Source organism: Xiphophorus couchianus, chromosome 13 (genome assembly GCF_001444195.1).
Source record: "Xiphophorus couchianus chromosome 13, X_couchianus-1.0, whole genome shotgun sequence".
In the NCBI taxonomy this organism is placed as follows: Eukaryota; Metazoa; Chordata; class Actinopteri; order Cyprinodontiformes; family Poeciliidae; genus Xiphophorus; species Xiphophorus couchianus.
The window spans coordinates 25,691,282-25,707,974 of record NC_040240.1 but is presented as its reverse complement, the minus strand read 5'-3'; the positions used below and the strand labels follow the sequence as shown (position 1 = coordinate 25,707,974).

Genomic DNA, 16,693 nt, shown 5'->3' with positions numbered 1-16,693 from the left:
CTCTGAACTCACCTGACTCCACTGTGAAACACGGTGATGGCAGCATCATGCTGTGGTGATAAATCCAGGACCGCCCTGGAGGAGAACCACCCTGAACATCCAGACAGAGATATTATGGGATGGGTTAGAATGGCCTAGTCAAAGTCCAGACCTGAATCCATAAGTAAGTTTGCAGATGTTCAAAGTTGGAAGAGAGAAAACCCACCAGACCTGCTCCACAGAGTTCTGACCTATTTACAGAGAATTAAAGTTTTTCCATTTCATTTAAAGGTTTCAACAGAGATCAATTAAAAGATTTTAAATTGTTTTACATTTAAGATTTAAAGGATTTTTGTAAAACTGAATAGTCTTCAGCTATTGAGTATTGTGTTGCCATGGTTACAGCCTGATGCTGCGGGTCCGGCGCTCTTGTCTCATTATGGGATGTTGTTCATGGTGATGATCTGAACAGGAAGCGGGGCCCCCGAGGCCCCAGAAATGACCGGACCGGCCCTGCAGCCATTAAACACAGAGCGGCCTTTCCTCTCTGTTCTGATGTCCAGTCTGGACCGGACCGGACCGGACGGCTGAGTCACAGCTGCTGGCGTGTGATTGGCTGACGGCTGCTTGTTTTCCAGCTGTGGCTCCAGAGGATTAACTGAAGCAAACAGGAAGTGGATGATCAATCAGAGGAACGGCGGCGCGTTGTTTACCGAGCCTGACCCGCTTTCCACATCAGATCCATTTAACCCTGGATTATCTAAGCAGCAGCACGGAAATCACTTCCTGATTGTTTTCCTCAAAGTGTCTGTTTTTAACAGAGCTGAACGTAAAACACGATTTATCGCATTTTATCTGAAACGTAACGTAGAGAATTACGCCTGGAAGAACGAAGGAAAGTAAAAGTGATTCACGGTGGTGGCAGCATTATGCTGTGGGAAGATGGATGGAGATAAATCCAGGAAGAAAATCATTTAGAGGCTGCAGAGACTGGAGCTTCATGAGGAATGGCCTAGTCAAAGTCCAGAATCCAACTGAGATTCTGGCAAGTTGGTGGAGAAAAACCTCAGAGTTCTGACGGGCTGAATACAGATGCATGCCACACTTTTCAGATGTGTCGTCCTTTCTCTGTGGCTTCAGACCCACTGAGGTCAGAACCGGTTCTGGCTGGCCGGGTCGGGGTGCCAATACTTTTCTACACTGAAAAACACAAAATCCTGAAAGTCGTTCTGGTTTCCCGTGGAAACGTCTCGGCTGAAGGAAGAGAAACTTTCAGAAATATTAGATTTGGATTCACCAGAACCAGAACCAGTGAGAAGGTTCTGGTGGTTTTACAGCCGCAGTAAACCTGCAGCAATTCCACCTTAAAGAAATCATTTCCACCTTAAACTCGACTCGACCCTCTGAGGATTATGAAAGCAATCCTGTTTCCATATGTGGGAATAACATATGTAATCTATAAATCAGCCATAATCCAGGTTAGATTGGAACAAACAGAATCTGACATTTAATCTGGAGGGGGTGAAACAACAATAGCCAGTAATCTGCTGCTGGGAGGTTCTACTGGGTTTTACTGGGTTCTGTCAGGTTCTGCAGGGTTTTACTGGGTTCTGTCGGGTTCTGACGGGTTCTACTGGGTTCTGCCGGGTTCTACTGGGTTCTGTCGGGTTTTACTGGGTTCTGTTGGGTTCTGCCGGGTTCTGGGCTGTGATCCGGCCCGGTTCTGCTCAGATTAGTGCAGCGTTCTCAGAACCGCGGAGGTTTTCTGTGTTCTCTGCAGATATTTTTAGCCGTCTGCGTCAGGCGGCCTGCTGCCTGAGGTTAGCTTCGCCGCCGCTGCGCCTGGAGCTTCATGAAGCTTCGCCCGCTCCAGGCTCCGCCCACCCGCCCTGCAGCAGGTGCAGGTGATGCACCTGCTGCAGAGGCGTCGCCGCGTTTCAATCTGCGGCCGTCTCAGAACCGTCCCGTTTGGGCCCGCCGCTCCAGGCCGAGGCGAAGCGATTCTCAGATTCCCAGCAGCGGCAGCAGGTCAGAGTTTCTCAGAGTCTGAGCGTGACAGACCAAAATAACCCGACGTTTTCACACCTCCTCTAGGTTGCATGCCATCACAGAAGAGGAAGGAAGGAGCCGGACGAGCCAGAGCCTCAGCAGCAACATCCTTATCAGCAGCATTATCGTCCGGCTCTGAGACATGCGAGGCTGCAGCAGGAGACGTGTCGCTGCGCCGCCTTTCATCTGACTTCTCTGTTTCACGGCTTCCAGCCATCATGGTGGCTCTGAGAGCAAAGGTCCAAACTGACGCGGCCGGCCTTTTCTCTGCAGCTGCTGCTTCCTCTGAGAACAAAACAACTTTTTTTCCTCTTCATTAAACGTGTCGTGAAAATATCACAGTTATCAGCAGCAGCAGCAAATCTGGGAGCCGCTGAGATTCTGACACTCTGAGCTGTGAAGCTTCATGGCAGCAGAACGCTGCAGCCGCCGCATTTACTGCTTCTGCTTTTACCAGGCACAGCAGGTGAAGTCCAGCTCGGCCCGTCAGAACCTACACCAAATACACTCCACACTTTTCAGATAGATTCTAAAAAATATCACAGGAATCATTTTCCCTATTCATCGTTCTGGAGGAAAACAGAAACTTTCAGGCTGGAAGCAGATCTGCATGCTGTTGAACCGATGCTAACAGGTGGGTTAGCCCCCACATTAGCCCCCCATAACCCCCCCCCCCAGCTCAAAATGAGGACTTTAGTCCAGATCTGTCTGGCAGACAGAGAAGGGATTTCAGCACCAAATCCACCAGATCAATAAAAATATCTGCTAATTAGGCTGACCAGGAGGAGGAGGAGGAGGAAAGAAAAACAAACAGTGAGTGCTGATTCAGGAGTCTAGACAGATCAGGAAAATCCCCAGACAGGAAGCTCCTGGAAGCAGGTGAGGAAGATGATGATCAGTCAGGGATCAGACTCTTCCTCTCTCCTCCTCTTCCTCACCGATCGGTTTCTCTGACCCCAATCCCCCCCTTTCCCCGGCCCCGCCTCCTTCCTTCCTCCACACTTCATCACTTTGACCTAAATCTGCTGGTTTAATCTCCTTCTCCTGCAGCTTCTCCTGCTCTCTGGAAAACAAACGGAGCCTAATTGTCTTAATCTGGCTGCTGGTCTTTTATTGTCTGCAGGATTCCACCCAGCGATAACAGATCAATAACCGATCAATACTGCAGCTCTGATTGATTATCGCAGCTCCAGCTGCGGCAGAGCAGAAACGCTGTCAGATCTGGATTAAACCATGTAAACGCTTCAAACCTGATTTCATGTCTGAATCATTTCATCTCCATGACGACAGATCTGTGAAGACATTTTACACAATGAGGATTATAATCTGCTCTGCACCATCTGCTGCTGCGGTAAATAACGCAGCTCCTTTCTGTGTGTGTGTGTTTGTGTGTGTGAGGTTCTGAAGCTCAACCTTTGGTTTCTCTCGGCGGAGCAGCTTTTGTTTTTCAGGTGAATCGTCATGGTAACGGTGAGGCTGCAGTCAGATGACTCCGTCTGACTCTCTGCTGTAATCTGACATGATAATCTCATCTCAATCACCTGGCCGTTCTCGGCCAATCAGAGCCCGTCTGCGGCAGGCAGGCGGGGCCAGGGGGGGCCCGGCTTGACCCGCCTGGGCCCGGTACCGTCCAACTACCTGCAGCTTGGCCTGGTCCACTTTCGGCTCTGCAGAGGGTCAGCCAATCAGAGGCCGTGTTGCTGTTAGATCTTCAGCTTGTTGCCTCCAGGTGTGTTAGCACAACGCAACCAGCAACCACCTGAGAGGAGCAACGGCCGCTGCCCATCAAGAGGTCAAAAGGTCGTCTTTCACCAGTTCGGGGTCGTCGTTCTCCACAGAGAAACATTTCTCTCCAGTCGTCCGCTGGTTTAGTTAGCGAGCTAAACAGGTAGCATGCTAACTAAATATTCAGCTCAAAGCTACGTTTTTAGCGAACTCTGAGTTCATAATATTTAGATTGAAGCTTAATATTAGAAGTTAAACATGAATTTAGTGAGTTTTAGTTTTAAACTCGACAGAGTTAACAGCTTAAATATTTTGTTTGCAGATGTTTAACTCGTGTAAATATATACACACTTCAGGGATATTATTTAGTTTAAAGCTAAATGTGTAGTTTGTAAACTAAATATTTATCTTTCTAATTAAATATTTAGTTTGAGGCTGAAATCAGAAGTTAGTAAAACGTTTTTCTTTCTGCTCTTAATTTGTGACGGTAGCTTTACTCTCGGCGGCCCGTAGAACCGGTCCAGTCCACTGGAACCATCAGGGCTGACCTTTCCTCCAGGTCAAGGGTCAGGAAAGGAGCAGCTAGTTTCTCTGCAGACCCCACACATGCTGGACACAAACTGACCTTCAGGTGGTGCAGCAGAGCTGCAGCCATCTTAAAATAAAAACCTCGTTTTTATATTTTCATTCTCTTCACCTGAAGAGTGAAGCTGGTTCTGGTTCTGGTCTAATTGGACCCGGTTAATGGACTTGTAACAGACTGATGATGTCATCAGTGTGGGCCTCAGATGTATATGGACTGGACCCAGTCCAGAACCAGTCCAGAACCTTCAGCAGCTTGTTTCCCATCAACTTAATCATCTTAACTAAATTAGTTGGAATTAGCCCCGCCCCCTTGCCCCCCAGTCGTTTTCTCGGCTTCCTGGATTAGACAGATTACTGCTCTGAAGCTGTTTTCCTTCGCTCTGCCGCCCCCCCGCCCATGCCGCCCTGCATGGAGCCAACAGCGGCGACCCGAAGGTCCGGTCGGGGTCGGAACCGGGTCGGAACCGGCCTTCCTGCTGACTCATGAAGCTGCACAGCCTGCAGTCTGGAGAAAATGGAGCAGGAAGGAAAAAACCTGCAGTGATAAAAATACCTCCGGGTCAAAGGTCAGCAGGGTTCATGGTTTTATGTCCAGCTGAAGATAAATCATTTTTTATAGTGAAACATTGAATCAGAACTTCTGGGCCAAAGTCCAGGAAACGTTGGACCAACATGGAGGAAACCAGAGTTTTACTGGTTAAACTGGGAAACAGCCAGTTCTCTCCTGACGGGTCAATCAGCAAAATCTAAACTCATTTAGGAGATTTAATCAGTTTGATCTGAAAATGTGAGGCTGAAATTCTCCAGCTAAAAATAAATACTAATACTAAAAATGTTTAGTATTTTTCTTTTGAAATTTAAATGTTTACACAAAGTTTTAATAACGTCGGGTTTCTGACGAGGAAAATGGAATCATTTTAAACAAAAACAAAAAAACATGAAACCATTTCCCACATTTTATTTCTTTAGATTGGTTATTTTTCTTTCTGGTTACATGAACTGGTTCTGGTTCTGGTTCTGGTTCTGTAAAAGCTCCTGGATGTTTTTACTGAGAAGTTAAACTGAAAGCAAAAAACTTGAAGTTTTCATTTTAAGATGTGAATCATGTTTAAAAATTTCATCATAACTTTCAAACCAGCCGAACTGGAAGACCAGAACCAGGCCGTCCAAAGCCATCCTGAGGGCCGCCGGTGGCCCGCGGGCCGCACGTTGGACACCCTGGTTTAGAATAAAATGTAAAAATAAATTAAAAAATGTTTCATCATGTTAACATCTGATAACAACAATCAGTTATTACAATAATGTTTCTTTAATCTCAGACTTTTTCCTCAACATTTGGACTTTATTCTGAGATAAAACCGGAAAATCTGAACCAGAACCGAACCCTTCCAGCTGGTCCTCGCTCTGCCGCCCAGAACTTCGCTCCTCCTGCGGCTGAAACTGCGCCAGAAATCCCCGAGCGACGGGATCTACGGTCCTGGCTGACAACGTCACTTCCTGTCTGCCGGCCTGAAAGTTTCACTTTCTGTTCAGCCCGGAGGTTCAGAGTCCGCTGGTTCCGACCGACATTAGAGGCCCCGGACCCCCAGCGGCGTGATGGCGTTCAGATACCCCGAAGCCCGGAGAGACCTGAACCAGGTGAGTCCGGCCTGCTGGGCTCGGCTCGGCTCGGCTCGGTTCGGTTCGGTTCGGTTCGGGTCTGCTGCTCAGGTGCGCAGCGAGACAGGTAGAGGCTGAGGGAGGCTCCGGGTCGGAGCTCAGGCAGAAACCAGCATCATTACTGATAATTAATTATCAATAATCAGTTTTGGAGCTGCAGGAAGAGGAGCTTCCGACCCGCTTTCACTTTCCCTTCCTGGTTCTGATCCGGACGGTTTGGGTGCAGGAGAGCCAGGCTCAGACCAGAGCAGAACCGGGCCAGGGCCGGATCCAGGGTCCTTGGGGCCCAGGGCCGGATCCAGGGGCCCGGGGGCCCAGGGCCGGATCCTGAACCACCACAGTTTAAACCAGTTCATCCTCCCAAAGAACTGGTTCTCAATCCAGTTCAGTCAGTTAAAAAATGAATGTGTTCATGTTCATAGTTCAGTTGTATGACCTGAAGTAACTAAATGGAGGTTCAGGCTCTTCTTGCTCTGATTTAATGACGTCAGATTGTTGCTCTCCTCCGCTGGTAAAACTTGGTGGAAGGTAGAACTTTTCCATCCTGCAGCCTGAACCTTTGACTCTGTGAGTCTCCCTGTGATCCGGTTTGGAGCCCCAAAGCTTCGTCCTGGCGCCGTTTCGTTCAGCCTGCAGGTTTGGTGTGAAGCTGCTGCTCACAGTTTTTGCTCAGAGCTTCTCGGTACCAACGGAACATCCGGAACCAGAAGATCCGGTTTCAGAGCCAGACTCTGATTGTTTGTTTGTGGAACAGGTGGATGATTACCACGGAACCAAGATCCCGGATCCTTACGCCTGGCTGGAGGACCCGGACAGCCCGGAAACCATGGTAACGCCCTCTTCCTGCAGAACCCCCCCCCAGTGGTTTCGGGTCTGATCCGATCTGTTGGCTGCGCAGGCGTTCGTGGAGGAGCAGAACCAGCTGACCATGCCGTACCTGGAGGGCTGCGCGGTCCGGGCCCGGTTCCAGCAGCGCCTCACCGAGCTCTACGACTACCCCAAGTTCAGCTGCCCCTACAAGCGGGGGTCCAGGTACACAGCAGCCGGGCCGACCCGGGTCTGGACCGGGTCCGAACCGGATCCGAACCGGATCCCGTTCTCTTCCCACACAGAAAACTCTGGTTGAACTCGGAGTTCAGAACAAGTCCACATTCTAATTAAAAATGTTTTATTTTTATTTAGTTGATCATGAAAACATTTAAAAATGTGAAATAAATCTTTTCTAGATGTAACCTGAGTTTAACAGCAGAAAATTAATTCATTTTATTTGGGCCGAGCGGTTCAGGAAGCTTCTGTAATATTTATATATTATGTACCATTTATAAGAACAATATTTATTTTAAAACAATTATTTTATATCTGAGTTTTTACAGCGTTATGCAGTAAAACACTGTAAAAAGTTCAGCTCTCTGGTTCAGATGATCCTGAAGGTTTAAAACAGAAATAATTTTAACAAAATGTTAAAATTATTGCAGCATTTTAAATGAAATGTAACAAAGTAACATATTAATAAAAATAAAAATACTACCATAATGAAGTCATAGTATTAAGAGAATAAACTTGTAGAAGAATAAAGTCAAAATAATGAGAATGAAGTTGTAATAATAATATTAGTCATAAAACTGCAACTTTATTCTTGTATATTTATTTATTAGTTTTATTGGTTTGTTAATAAAGTTATTTTATTTTGAAGCGTTCCCATGCTAACAGGAGAAGCTAACTGGTCAAGTTGATCAGGTTTGGTGTCAGAAAACCTTCAAGTGTTTTAAACTTCAGTTTAAAGCAGAAAATAAGAATTTAATGAAATAAATGTAATAAAAATGTGATTTTAACTGAACCTGAACTGGTTTTCATCCAGTTCAGGAGCGACGGCGTTCTACACGAACTCTGGAGGTTTACACATTTTATTCCAGATTATTCCAGATCATTCCAGATTATTCCAGATTCTCCCTGCAGGTATTTCTACTTCCACAACGCGGGCCTCCAGAACCAGGACGTTCTGTACGTCCAGGACTCGCTGGACGCGCCGGCCTCCGTGTTCTTTGACCCGAACTCGCTCTCTGAAGACGGAACCGTGGCGCTGAAGAGTGAGTCCGGCTCAGAACCGCTGCAGAACCGCTCCAGAACCGCTCTAATCCTCTGTCTCCTCAGTGGGCCGGCTGTCTGAGGAGTGTGAGTACTTTGCGTACGGGCTGAGCAGTGCCGGGTCAGACTGGGTCACGCTGCGCTTCCTGAACCCGGTCGGTCTGGCGCCGCTGCCCGATGTTCTGGAGCGGGTCAAGTTCAGCTGCCTGGCCTGGACCCACGACGCCCGCGGCGTTTTCTACAACTGCTATCCGCGTCAGGACGGCAAGGCTGACGGTCAGAACCACGCACCGACCCGGATCTGGTTCTGACAACAAACCAGAACCGCCCAGGTCTGGCTCCAGATCAGAACCCGACCTACAGAACCAGAGTAACCAGTTCCTGTCGTCCCTCAGGCACCGAGACCACATCCAACATCAACCAGAAGCTCTTCTACCATCGGATCGGAACCGAGCAGTCCGACGACGTTCTGGTGGCCGAGTTCCCGGACCATCCCAAATGGCACAGCTCGGTTACGGTGAGTCCGACCAGAACCAGGTTCTGATCCAGAAACCAAAACCAAGTGCATTCACTCTGAGACGGGCCGGACCACCAGAACCACCAGAACCATCAGAACCCTGCAGAGTAATAACCGATTCTGGTTTTCATCCCACAACCACTAATTATGGCCCAGAACCAGTCCAGGTCCAATCAGAACCAACCTGATTCAGACATTTTCATAAAAATATTTACGGATCAGAACCGGTCCAAACTGGTTCATATCGGGTCGGAACCAGATCTAGTTCTGCTGTGTTTAATGACCTGGAGAAAAAACTCTGATTTCTGTGTCAACCTGGTTCTGGTTTGGTTCTGGTGCGTCAGTGGGTCCAAATATTTAAGTTGTTTTGTGTGAATTTCTGCAGATCTGAAACTTTCCAGGTTCGACTCGTTAGGAGAATCCGGTTCCAGGTTTTAGTTCTTCTGGGTTTTGGACCCGGCTGACGCTGCGTGTTCGGTTCTGCTGCAGGTCTCAGATGACGGCCGGTACGCGGTTCTGTCCATCACCGAGGGCTGCCGACCCGTCAACCGGCTCTGGTACTGCGACCTGCAGGCGCTTCCGGACGGGATCCAAGGTGGGTCAGGATCCCTGGAGACCAGACCGGACCGGGCTGACTGGACCGGACCGGACCGGGCTGACCAGACTGGACTGGACCGGACCAGACCGGGCTGACCGGACCGGACCGGACTGGACCAGACTGGACCGGACCGGACTGGACCGGACCGGACCGGACTGCAGCAGCTGCTCTGCTTCGGTTCATGTTTAGTGAAGCTTCTGAGTTTCTGAGGAACAACAAGAATTTCAACAAGTGAAGAAACTTCAGGATGAAACTCTGAGAAAATGTGAACCTGAGTGAATGAATGAATGAATGAATGAGTTAATGAGTGAATGAATGAGTTAATGAATGAATGAGTTAATGAATGAATGAATGAATGAGTTAATGAGTGAATGAATGAGTTAATGAATGAATGAGTTAATGAATGAATGAGTTAATGAATGAATGAATGAATGAGTTAATGAATGAATGAATGAATGAGTTAATGAGTGAATGAATGAGTTAATGAATGAATGAGTTAATGAATGAATGAATGAATGAGTTAATGAGTGAATGAATGAGTTAATGAATGAATGAGTTAATGAATGAATGAGTTAATGAATGAATGAATGAATGAGTTAATGAATGAATGAATGAATGAGTTAATGAATGAATGAATGAGTGAATGAATGAATAAATGAGTGAATGAATGAATGAATGAATCTGTTATCTGCTGCGTCGGTGTGAAAATGAGTCGTTTCTGCAGGTGGATTCAATACGGAGGTAAAAATCCTTCCTTGTTTTTCCTCTGGAGTCGTTTCCACAGAAATCCGGAACCGGACCGGTTCTGTTGCGTTCTGCAACCACGACTCAGGTGGAACTTTGCTGCCGGCGACTTTGACTCATCCCATTTATTTCTTCCTGAATAAACACGACGTTTCCTGGTTTCTGAAGCAGAATTTCCATTACGGTGGAACGATTAATCACGATTAATCGATTATTGAGATAATTAATCCATAGTTAACTGGAGCGAACCAACAATCAGTAGTGAAGCAACACTGTAAAAATATAAAGATTTAAGATTAAAAACTTCTTTGACTCTTCAAGGACTTTTATGATCTAATTATGAATCAGTTGATGAAAACAATAATCAGCAGGTCGGTTCTGCTCGGTTCTGATCTTCAGCCTGAACTTTTCACAGGTTGAAGTTAGAAGGATTTTTATCTGCAGATCAAACGGTCGCTATGGAAACGCTGCTGTTGACTTTTAGACATCTAATGTTGATTTTCTCATTTAAAGAAACAAAATGATTTCTTTATTTGGATCTTTTAACATTTTTCTAATATTGTATAAAACAGCAGTTAAATGAAAAATCTAAAGAAAGTGGCAATTTTCTGATCCAATCGATTAATCATTAAAATAATTGATGAAAATGTGAATTAATCCTGATAAAAATCTTTATGATGATGTTCAGCAGCAGTTGCTTCGCTGGCTGGGTTCTGCAGAGGTTCTGTTGGTTCTGTTGGGTTCTCTGTGTGCAGCTGATGAAACTCCAGTTCGGCCTGCGGACCTTGTTGTGTTGTGGGAGGTTTCGGCGCCGGCTGTGGCCACTTCCTGCTGTGTGGTTGTGAAAGTGTTCTGGTTCTGCAGGTCTGCTGCCGTGGGTCCGGCTGGTGGACAACTTCGAGGCGCAGTACTCCTACGTGACCAACGAGGGCAGCGTGTTCACGTTCCGCTCCAACCTGGACGCGCCGCGCTACCGCCTCATCAACATCGACATCCAGAACCCGGACCAGCAGAACTGGACCACGCTGATCCCGCAGCACGAGAAGGACGTCCTGGGTGAGCAGCCGCCCGGCCCGGCCCGGTTCAGCCCGGTCCCGCCCTTCGGCTGGTTCCGGTGCCGGGAATGAAGGGAAAAGTCCGCCAGCAGCAGACATACGCAGAGCTCTCGTCCTCAGAACCGCAGTCCGGAGCGTTGCGAAAGCCTTTCTGTGAATTCCTGGCCGGCGTTTCCATGACGACCGACCACAGAGACCAGGAAGTGGTGGCCAGAGGAAACTCTGCGGAAAAGCGAAACTGGTCTCAGACGCCAGCGGCTGCGTCACGCCGGTGGAGGGAATCAGATCAAACTGCAGAAGCTCTGAATTTATAACAGTTTCAGTTTCTTCCCCTCTGACCTCTGGATCCGACCTGACCTCTGCCCTCTGGCCTGCAGGCTTCGTCTCCTGTGTGAACCAGCGCCACCTGCTGGTGAACTACGTCCACGACGTGAAGGACGTGCTGCAGCTGTTCGAGCTGAGCAGCGGCCGCCTGCTGCAGGAGCTGCCGCTGGACGTGGGAACCGTCGCCGGGGTCAGCTGCAAGAAGAAACACTCAGAGTTCTTCTACAAGTTCACCTCCTTCACCACGCCGGGTAAACCACCGCTGACCTCTGACCTCTGACCCCCTGCCTCCAGCTGACCCTCTGCTCTCCATCAGGGATCATCTACCACTGCGACCTGAGCCGGCCCGACCCGGAGCCCCGGGTCTTCAGGGAGGTCGAGGTCAAAGGCATCAACCAGGAGGACTTCCTGACCAGCCAGGTGAGCTCCGCCCCCTTCTGGACACCTGGACCCGACCCGAAGGTTCGGCCAGAACCGGGACAGAAACACATTTTCTTGATCATTTGAACTTTTGGTCCATTTTTTCCACCAATCCCGTCCGTGGCTCAGAGTGATGTCAGGGCGGCCATCTTGTTTTTACAGCTTCTGTTTACTTAAGTTTGATCAACTCAACAACAAAGTCAGAATAATCCGGAGATAAAGTCTTAAAGGGCCAGTACCAAAGGCACTGAACGTTTCCTGCCCTCAAACTTTTATTTCCATTTTAGAAAAGAAATCGATATTTTAAAAATTTAAATCACAAATCGGTTCTGGTCAAAGAAAAATGAGATTTTATGTTTAAGCCTGAGGTTCTGCTGTTCGAACCTGCTGGTTCTGTCGGGTCTCAGAAACCCAGCAGGAGGTCCGATCCGACCCCTGAAGTTCTAACTGGGTTCTTCCTGGTTCTACTGGCTTTGGGTCAGCTGGCTGATCAGAACAGATCCAGATGATTCCGGGTCCAAACAGAACCAGGCCGATCTGTGAGGAAACATTTCCACCTGCTGGTGAAAAGCAGCAACTGCAGCCAAGCAGAAACTGGACCAGAACCAGAATAACTCAGCCAGAACCAGGAGAAACTGGACCAGAACCAGCAGAACTAAGCCAGAACCAGGAGAAACTGGACCAGAACCAGAATAACTCAGCCACGACCAGCAGAAACTGGACCAGAACCAGCAGAACTAAGCCAGAACCAGGAGAAACTGGACCAGAACCAGCAGAACTCAGCCAGAACCAGGAGAAACTGGACCAGAACCAGCAGAACTAAGCCAGAACCAGCAGAACTGAGCCAGAACCAGGAGAAACTGGACCAGAACCAGCGTTTTTCTTAGGAATCTTTGGAAAGTTCTGGTAGAAAATGGACTGGTTTCAGTGAAGTCAGTCCATCCTTAATGTTCTGGACGGTTCAGTCCGTTTACCTGGTTCTGACGGGTCAACACTGAGCCCAGATGACTCATTTCTGTAGAACCTGAAATTCTCCCCAAGTTCTGATGGATTCTGGACCTCACGGATCGGAGGTTCTCTTCGGTTCTGACCTGTCAGTCTCCTATAACCCACCAGAGCCGGGTCGGTTCCGACCCGTGCGTCTCTCCCAGGTTTTCTACCCCAGTAAGGACGGAACCAGCGTTCCCATGTTCCTGGTCCACTCCCGGGACCTGAAGCGGGACGGAACCAACCCGGTCTTCCTGTACGGCTACGGCGGCTTCGAGAACTCCATCCAGCCGTACTACAAGTGAGCCACATCGGCCGGTTCCGAACGGGTTCTGGACCAGAACCGGGCCGCTTTGTGTTGCAACCCGGTTCTGGACCAGCGGCCGGTCCGGTTCGAATGTTTCTTTCTTCTCAGCGATTTGAACGTGTCGGTATCGGGATCCGGGTCTCAGTTGTGATTCTGGTTCTGACCCAGTGTGGCCTACCTGCTGTTCGTGAGACACCTGGGCGGAGTTCTGGCCGTGGCCAACATCCGGGGCGGCGGAGAGTACGGCCTCACCTGGCACAAAGGTACCGCCGGCTCTGGTTCTGGACCCGGCTCTGGTTCCGGTTCTGTTCTAAAGATGTTCTCCGTCTGCAGCCGGAACCTTGGAGCGGAAGCAGAACTGCTTCGACGACTTCCAGAGCGCGGCGGAGTTCCTGATCCGGGAGCGGTTCACCTCGGCCAGCCGGATCGCCATCAACGGAGCGTCCAACGGCGGCCTGCTGGTCGGTGAGTCGGGTTCTGGACCCGGTTCTGCAGAACCTTCACCGGGGTGTTGTAGGGCTGCCGATGTTTGAGCAATTCATGGAATATTTCCTTTTTCCCGCCGTGCTCTCCGGGTCAGCCGGGCGGCCATCTTGGTTCCCCAACATTTTACTGAAGCAGAAACATTTGAGTGAAAATAGTCAAAACCTTCCGGTTTGGTTTTCTTGCTGCCGCTGCTCTGTTCCGGACTCGGTGAAGTTCTGCTGGTTCTGTTGCAGCCGCCTGCATGATCCAGCGGCCGCAGCTGTTCGGATGCGTCGTCGCCGAGGTCGGAGTTCTGGACATGTTGAAGTTCCACAAGTTCACCATCGGACACGCCTGGACCACCGACTACGGCTGCGCAGACGACCCGGAGCAGTTCCAGTGGCTCATCAAGTAAGAACCAGAACAGAACCAGAACCAGGAACAGAACCAGAACAGAACCAGGAACAGAACTAGAACCAGAACAGAACCAGAACCAGGAACAGAACTAGAACCAGAACAGAACCAGGAACAGAACCAGAACCAGGAACAGAACTACAACCAGGAACAGAACCAGAACAGAGCAGAACCAGAACAGAACCAGGAGCAGAACCAGAACAGAACCAGAACCAGGAACAGAACTACAACCAGGAACAGGAACAGAACCAGGAACAGAACCAGAACAGAGCAGAACCAGAACAGAACCAGGAACAGGAACAGAACCAGAACAGAGCAGAACCAGGAGCAGAACCAGAACAGAACCAGAACCTCTCTGTCCTCAGAAACATGAATATCCTAAAACTTCAAACGGCTGAAATATTTCTGAACTTTTCCCTTTAGGATTTCACATTAGATTTAGTTTATATATATCTATATCTATATATATATATATATCTATATCTATATATATATATATATCTATATCTATATATATATATATCTATATATATATAGATATATAGATATGTATTGAAGTTTTTACTGACATTAAATGTTTAGATTTTTTGCTTTGCTTAAATGTTTTGGTTATTTAGAGTCAAATAACAGCAATAATTAAAGAAATGCTAATGTTCATTTTTAAGTTTTAATATTTTCACCATTTTATTCCTTCATTTATGAAAGTTTCTGCTCCAAACTAAATATTTAGTTAGGAAGTTAGTGAGGTTCCAACTAACCAGCTGAAGTCTGAGCTAATAATTTAGTTTGAGAAATAAATATTTCATTTAGTCTAAAATAATGGTTTTTATTTTGCTCACTAAATATTTACTTTCAAAATAAATATTTAATTCCAAACTAAATATCTATTTTTCAAACTGAATGTTTAGCTCAGATCTAAACATTTAGGTTCCAAACTAAATATTACATTTAGAAGCTAAATATTTAGTTTGTGAATTAAATATGTAACCAATGGATTATGGCCGAGGAGTTCAGGTGAGAAAGAGCACCACCTGCAGGCCGAGTTCAGTTTGCAGTTACATCACTAAAACATTTAGAAATTAAAAACAAAAACCAAGATGGCAGAATGTATTAATTTTAGGATAAATACTGCAATATATTCACTAATTATATTATATTGTTCGCAGTTTACTAAAGTATTTTTTTATCTATTCTTTATCATTTTGCATGAAATTCCAGACTTTCTGTAAATTAGTTCTAACTTTTATTAAAATGCGTCATTTGTCCAGAGTCTGCAGAGAAATTAAAAAGTGTATTTTGGCTGAACTGTAGTTATAAAATCTTTGAGTTTTAGTTTCATGGAAAACTCAAGCAGTGAGAAAAACCAGCAAAAACCATCAAAACCCGTCAAAAACCAGCAAAAAACCAGCAAAAAACATCAAAAACCATCAAAACCCGTCAGGCAGGAAAACATGTTGATTCTTTGTGCATTTTGGTGAAAACCTGAAGCGACAGATTGATGGAATTTGCCGTCTGAGGGCCACACAGAAAGTTACGGCGGGCCGTATTTGGCCCCCGGACCTTCAGGTGCTGTAGAACCTCCGGGCTGGTTTGAGCAGCCCAGTCTGCATCAGAACCAGCAGAACGGGTCTGGACTCTGTCCTGTCTGCAGGTACTCTCCCCTCCACAACCTGCCGGAGGCGCCGTACTCCGGCCCGCAGTACCCGGCCGTCCTGCTGCTGACGGCGGACCACGACGACCGCGTGGTTCCGCTGCACACGCTGAAGTTCTGCGCGGCGCTGCAGCGCGGCGTGGGCGGCAGCCCGCAGCAGCGCCGGCCGCTGATGCTGCGCGTCGACACCCGCAGCGGACACGGCGCCGGGAAGCCCACGGCCAAGGCCATCCTGGAGGACACGCACATCTTCGCCTTCATCGCCGAGACGCTGCAGCTCCACTGGAAGGACTGAAGCTCAGAGTCCAGATCCGGCTCTGAATGAAAGCTGTCCACCTTCAGTAAAACCTCCGCTGGTCCAGAGTCAGGAAGAGATCCAGAGATCCACTGAGGGATCTACACTGAACAAAGAAAAACATGATCCAACTGTAAAACATTTATTCAAATTAAGTTTGTCAGATTTACTTTATTTACATTTGTTTACCATGACACCTTAAGAAACTTGATATTTTGGACAAACTAACAAATTAACTCAATTTAATTTGGATCTGTTGTTTTATTTTTTCAGTGTAGATTCAGGATCAGAACCGGAAAAAAAGTTTCAATCTTTGACTCACTATAATAAAATACAGTTTTAAATGTAAATTTAATAACTTGATTGTTTAAGCATTTTTTCCTGCAGTAAATTGATCTTCCAGGACAAAATTACATTAAAAAAAAACTTGTGATATTTAGATCTATTTTTCATCCCACAGATGGAAACATCCATCTTTATTTTCTGCAAAAGTTTCATGTTTTTCTTAATTTTAAAACCTAAAAACAAAAATAAAACGTGACTCTTTAAAAATAAGACATTTCAAAATATTCACTTCTTGCAGATTATTTCACTTCAGACATTTTCCTGTGAGAATTTAAATGATCTGCCAGTGGAATTAGTAATTTAATGTCTCACTGAAACGTTACTGAGTTAGTTTGTCTTGTTTTATAGTTTTCTGAGACATTTGCACTAAATTACTTGGTATGACGTGTTTTTGCAGTGCAGCTGGTCTTGACGTTGATCCAGAAAACTTTTCTTTGAGTTCTGCTGAGATGAATCTGCAGCTGCTGGTTGCAGGAAACCTCTGAAGGA

At 47.1% G+C, this 16,693-nt stretch overlaps 1 protein-coding gene across 1 annotated transcript; it reads left to right on the top strand.

The window, feature by feature from the left end:
- Positions 1-5,822: 5,822 nt before the first annotated feature.
- Positions 5,823-16,294, top strand: LOC114155958 (prolyl endopeptidase). Its single transcript, XM_028036114.1, has 15 exons — positions 5,823-5,976; positions 6,752-6,826; positions 6,896-7,029; positions 7,954-8,084; positions 8,149-8,358; positions 8,478-8,599; positions 9,089-9,194; positions 10,806-10,997; positions 11,374-11,571; positions 11,637-11,740; positions 12,892-13,028; positions 13,203-13,297; positions 13,368-13,499; positions 13,754-13,910; positions 15,565-16,294. The coding sequence occupies exons 1-15, from the start codon at positions 5,935-5,937 to the stop codon at positions 15,857-15,859; spliced, it is 2,130 nt and encodes a 709-aa protein (XP_027891915.1). The 5' UTR covers positions 5,823-5,934; the 3' UTR covers positions 15,860-16,294.
- The last annotated feature ends 399 nt before the right edge of the window (positions 16,295-16,693 follow it).

Excerpts from the sequence above, each read along its gene's own strand:
- LOC114155958 (XM_028036114.1), top strand. The coding sequence starts at position 5,935 with ATGGCGTTCAGATACCCCGAAGCCCGGAGAGACCTGAACCAG. Across the intron at positions 8,085-8,148 it reads CGGAACCGTGGCGCTGAAGA|TGGGCCGGCTGTCTGAGGAG; the intron begins GTGAGTCCGGCT and ends CTGTCTCCTCAG. Across the intron at positions 11,741-12,891 it reads AGGACTTCCTGACCAGCCAG|GTTTTCTACCCCAGTAAGGA; the intron begins GTGAGCTCCGCC and ends CGTCTCTCCCAG.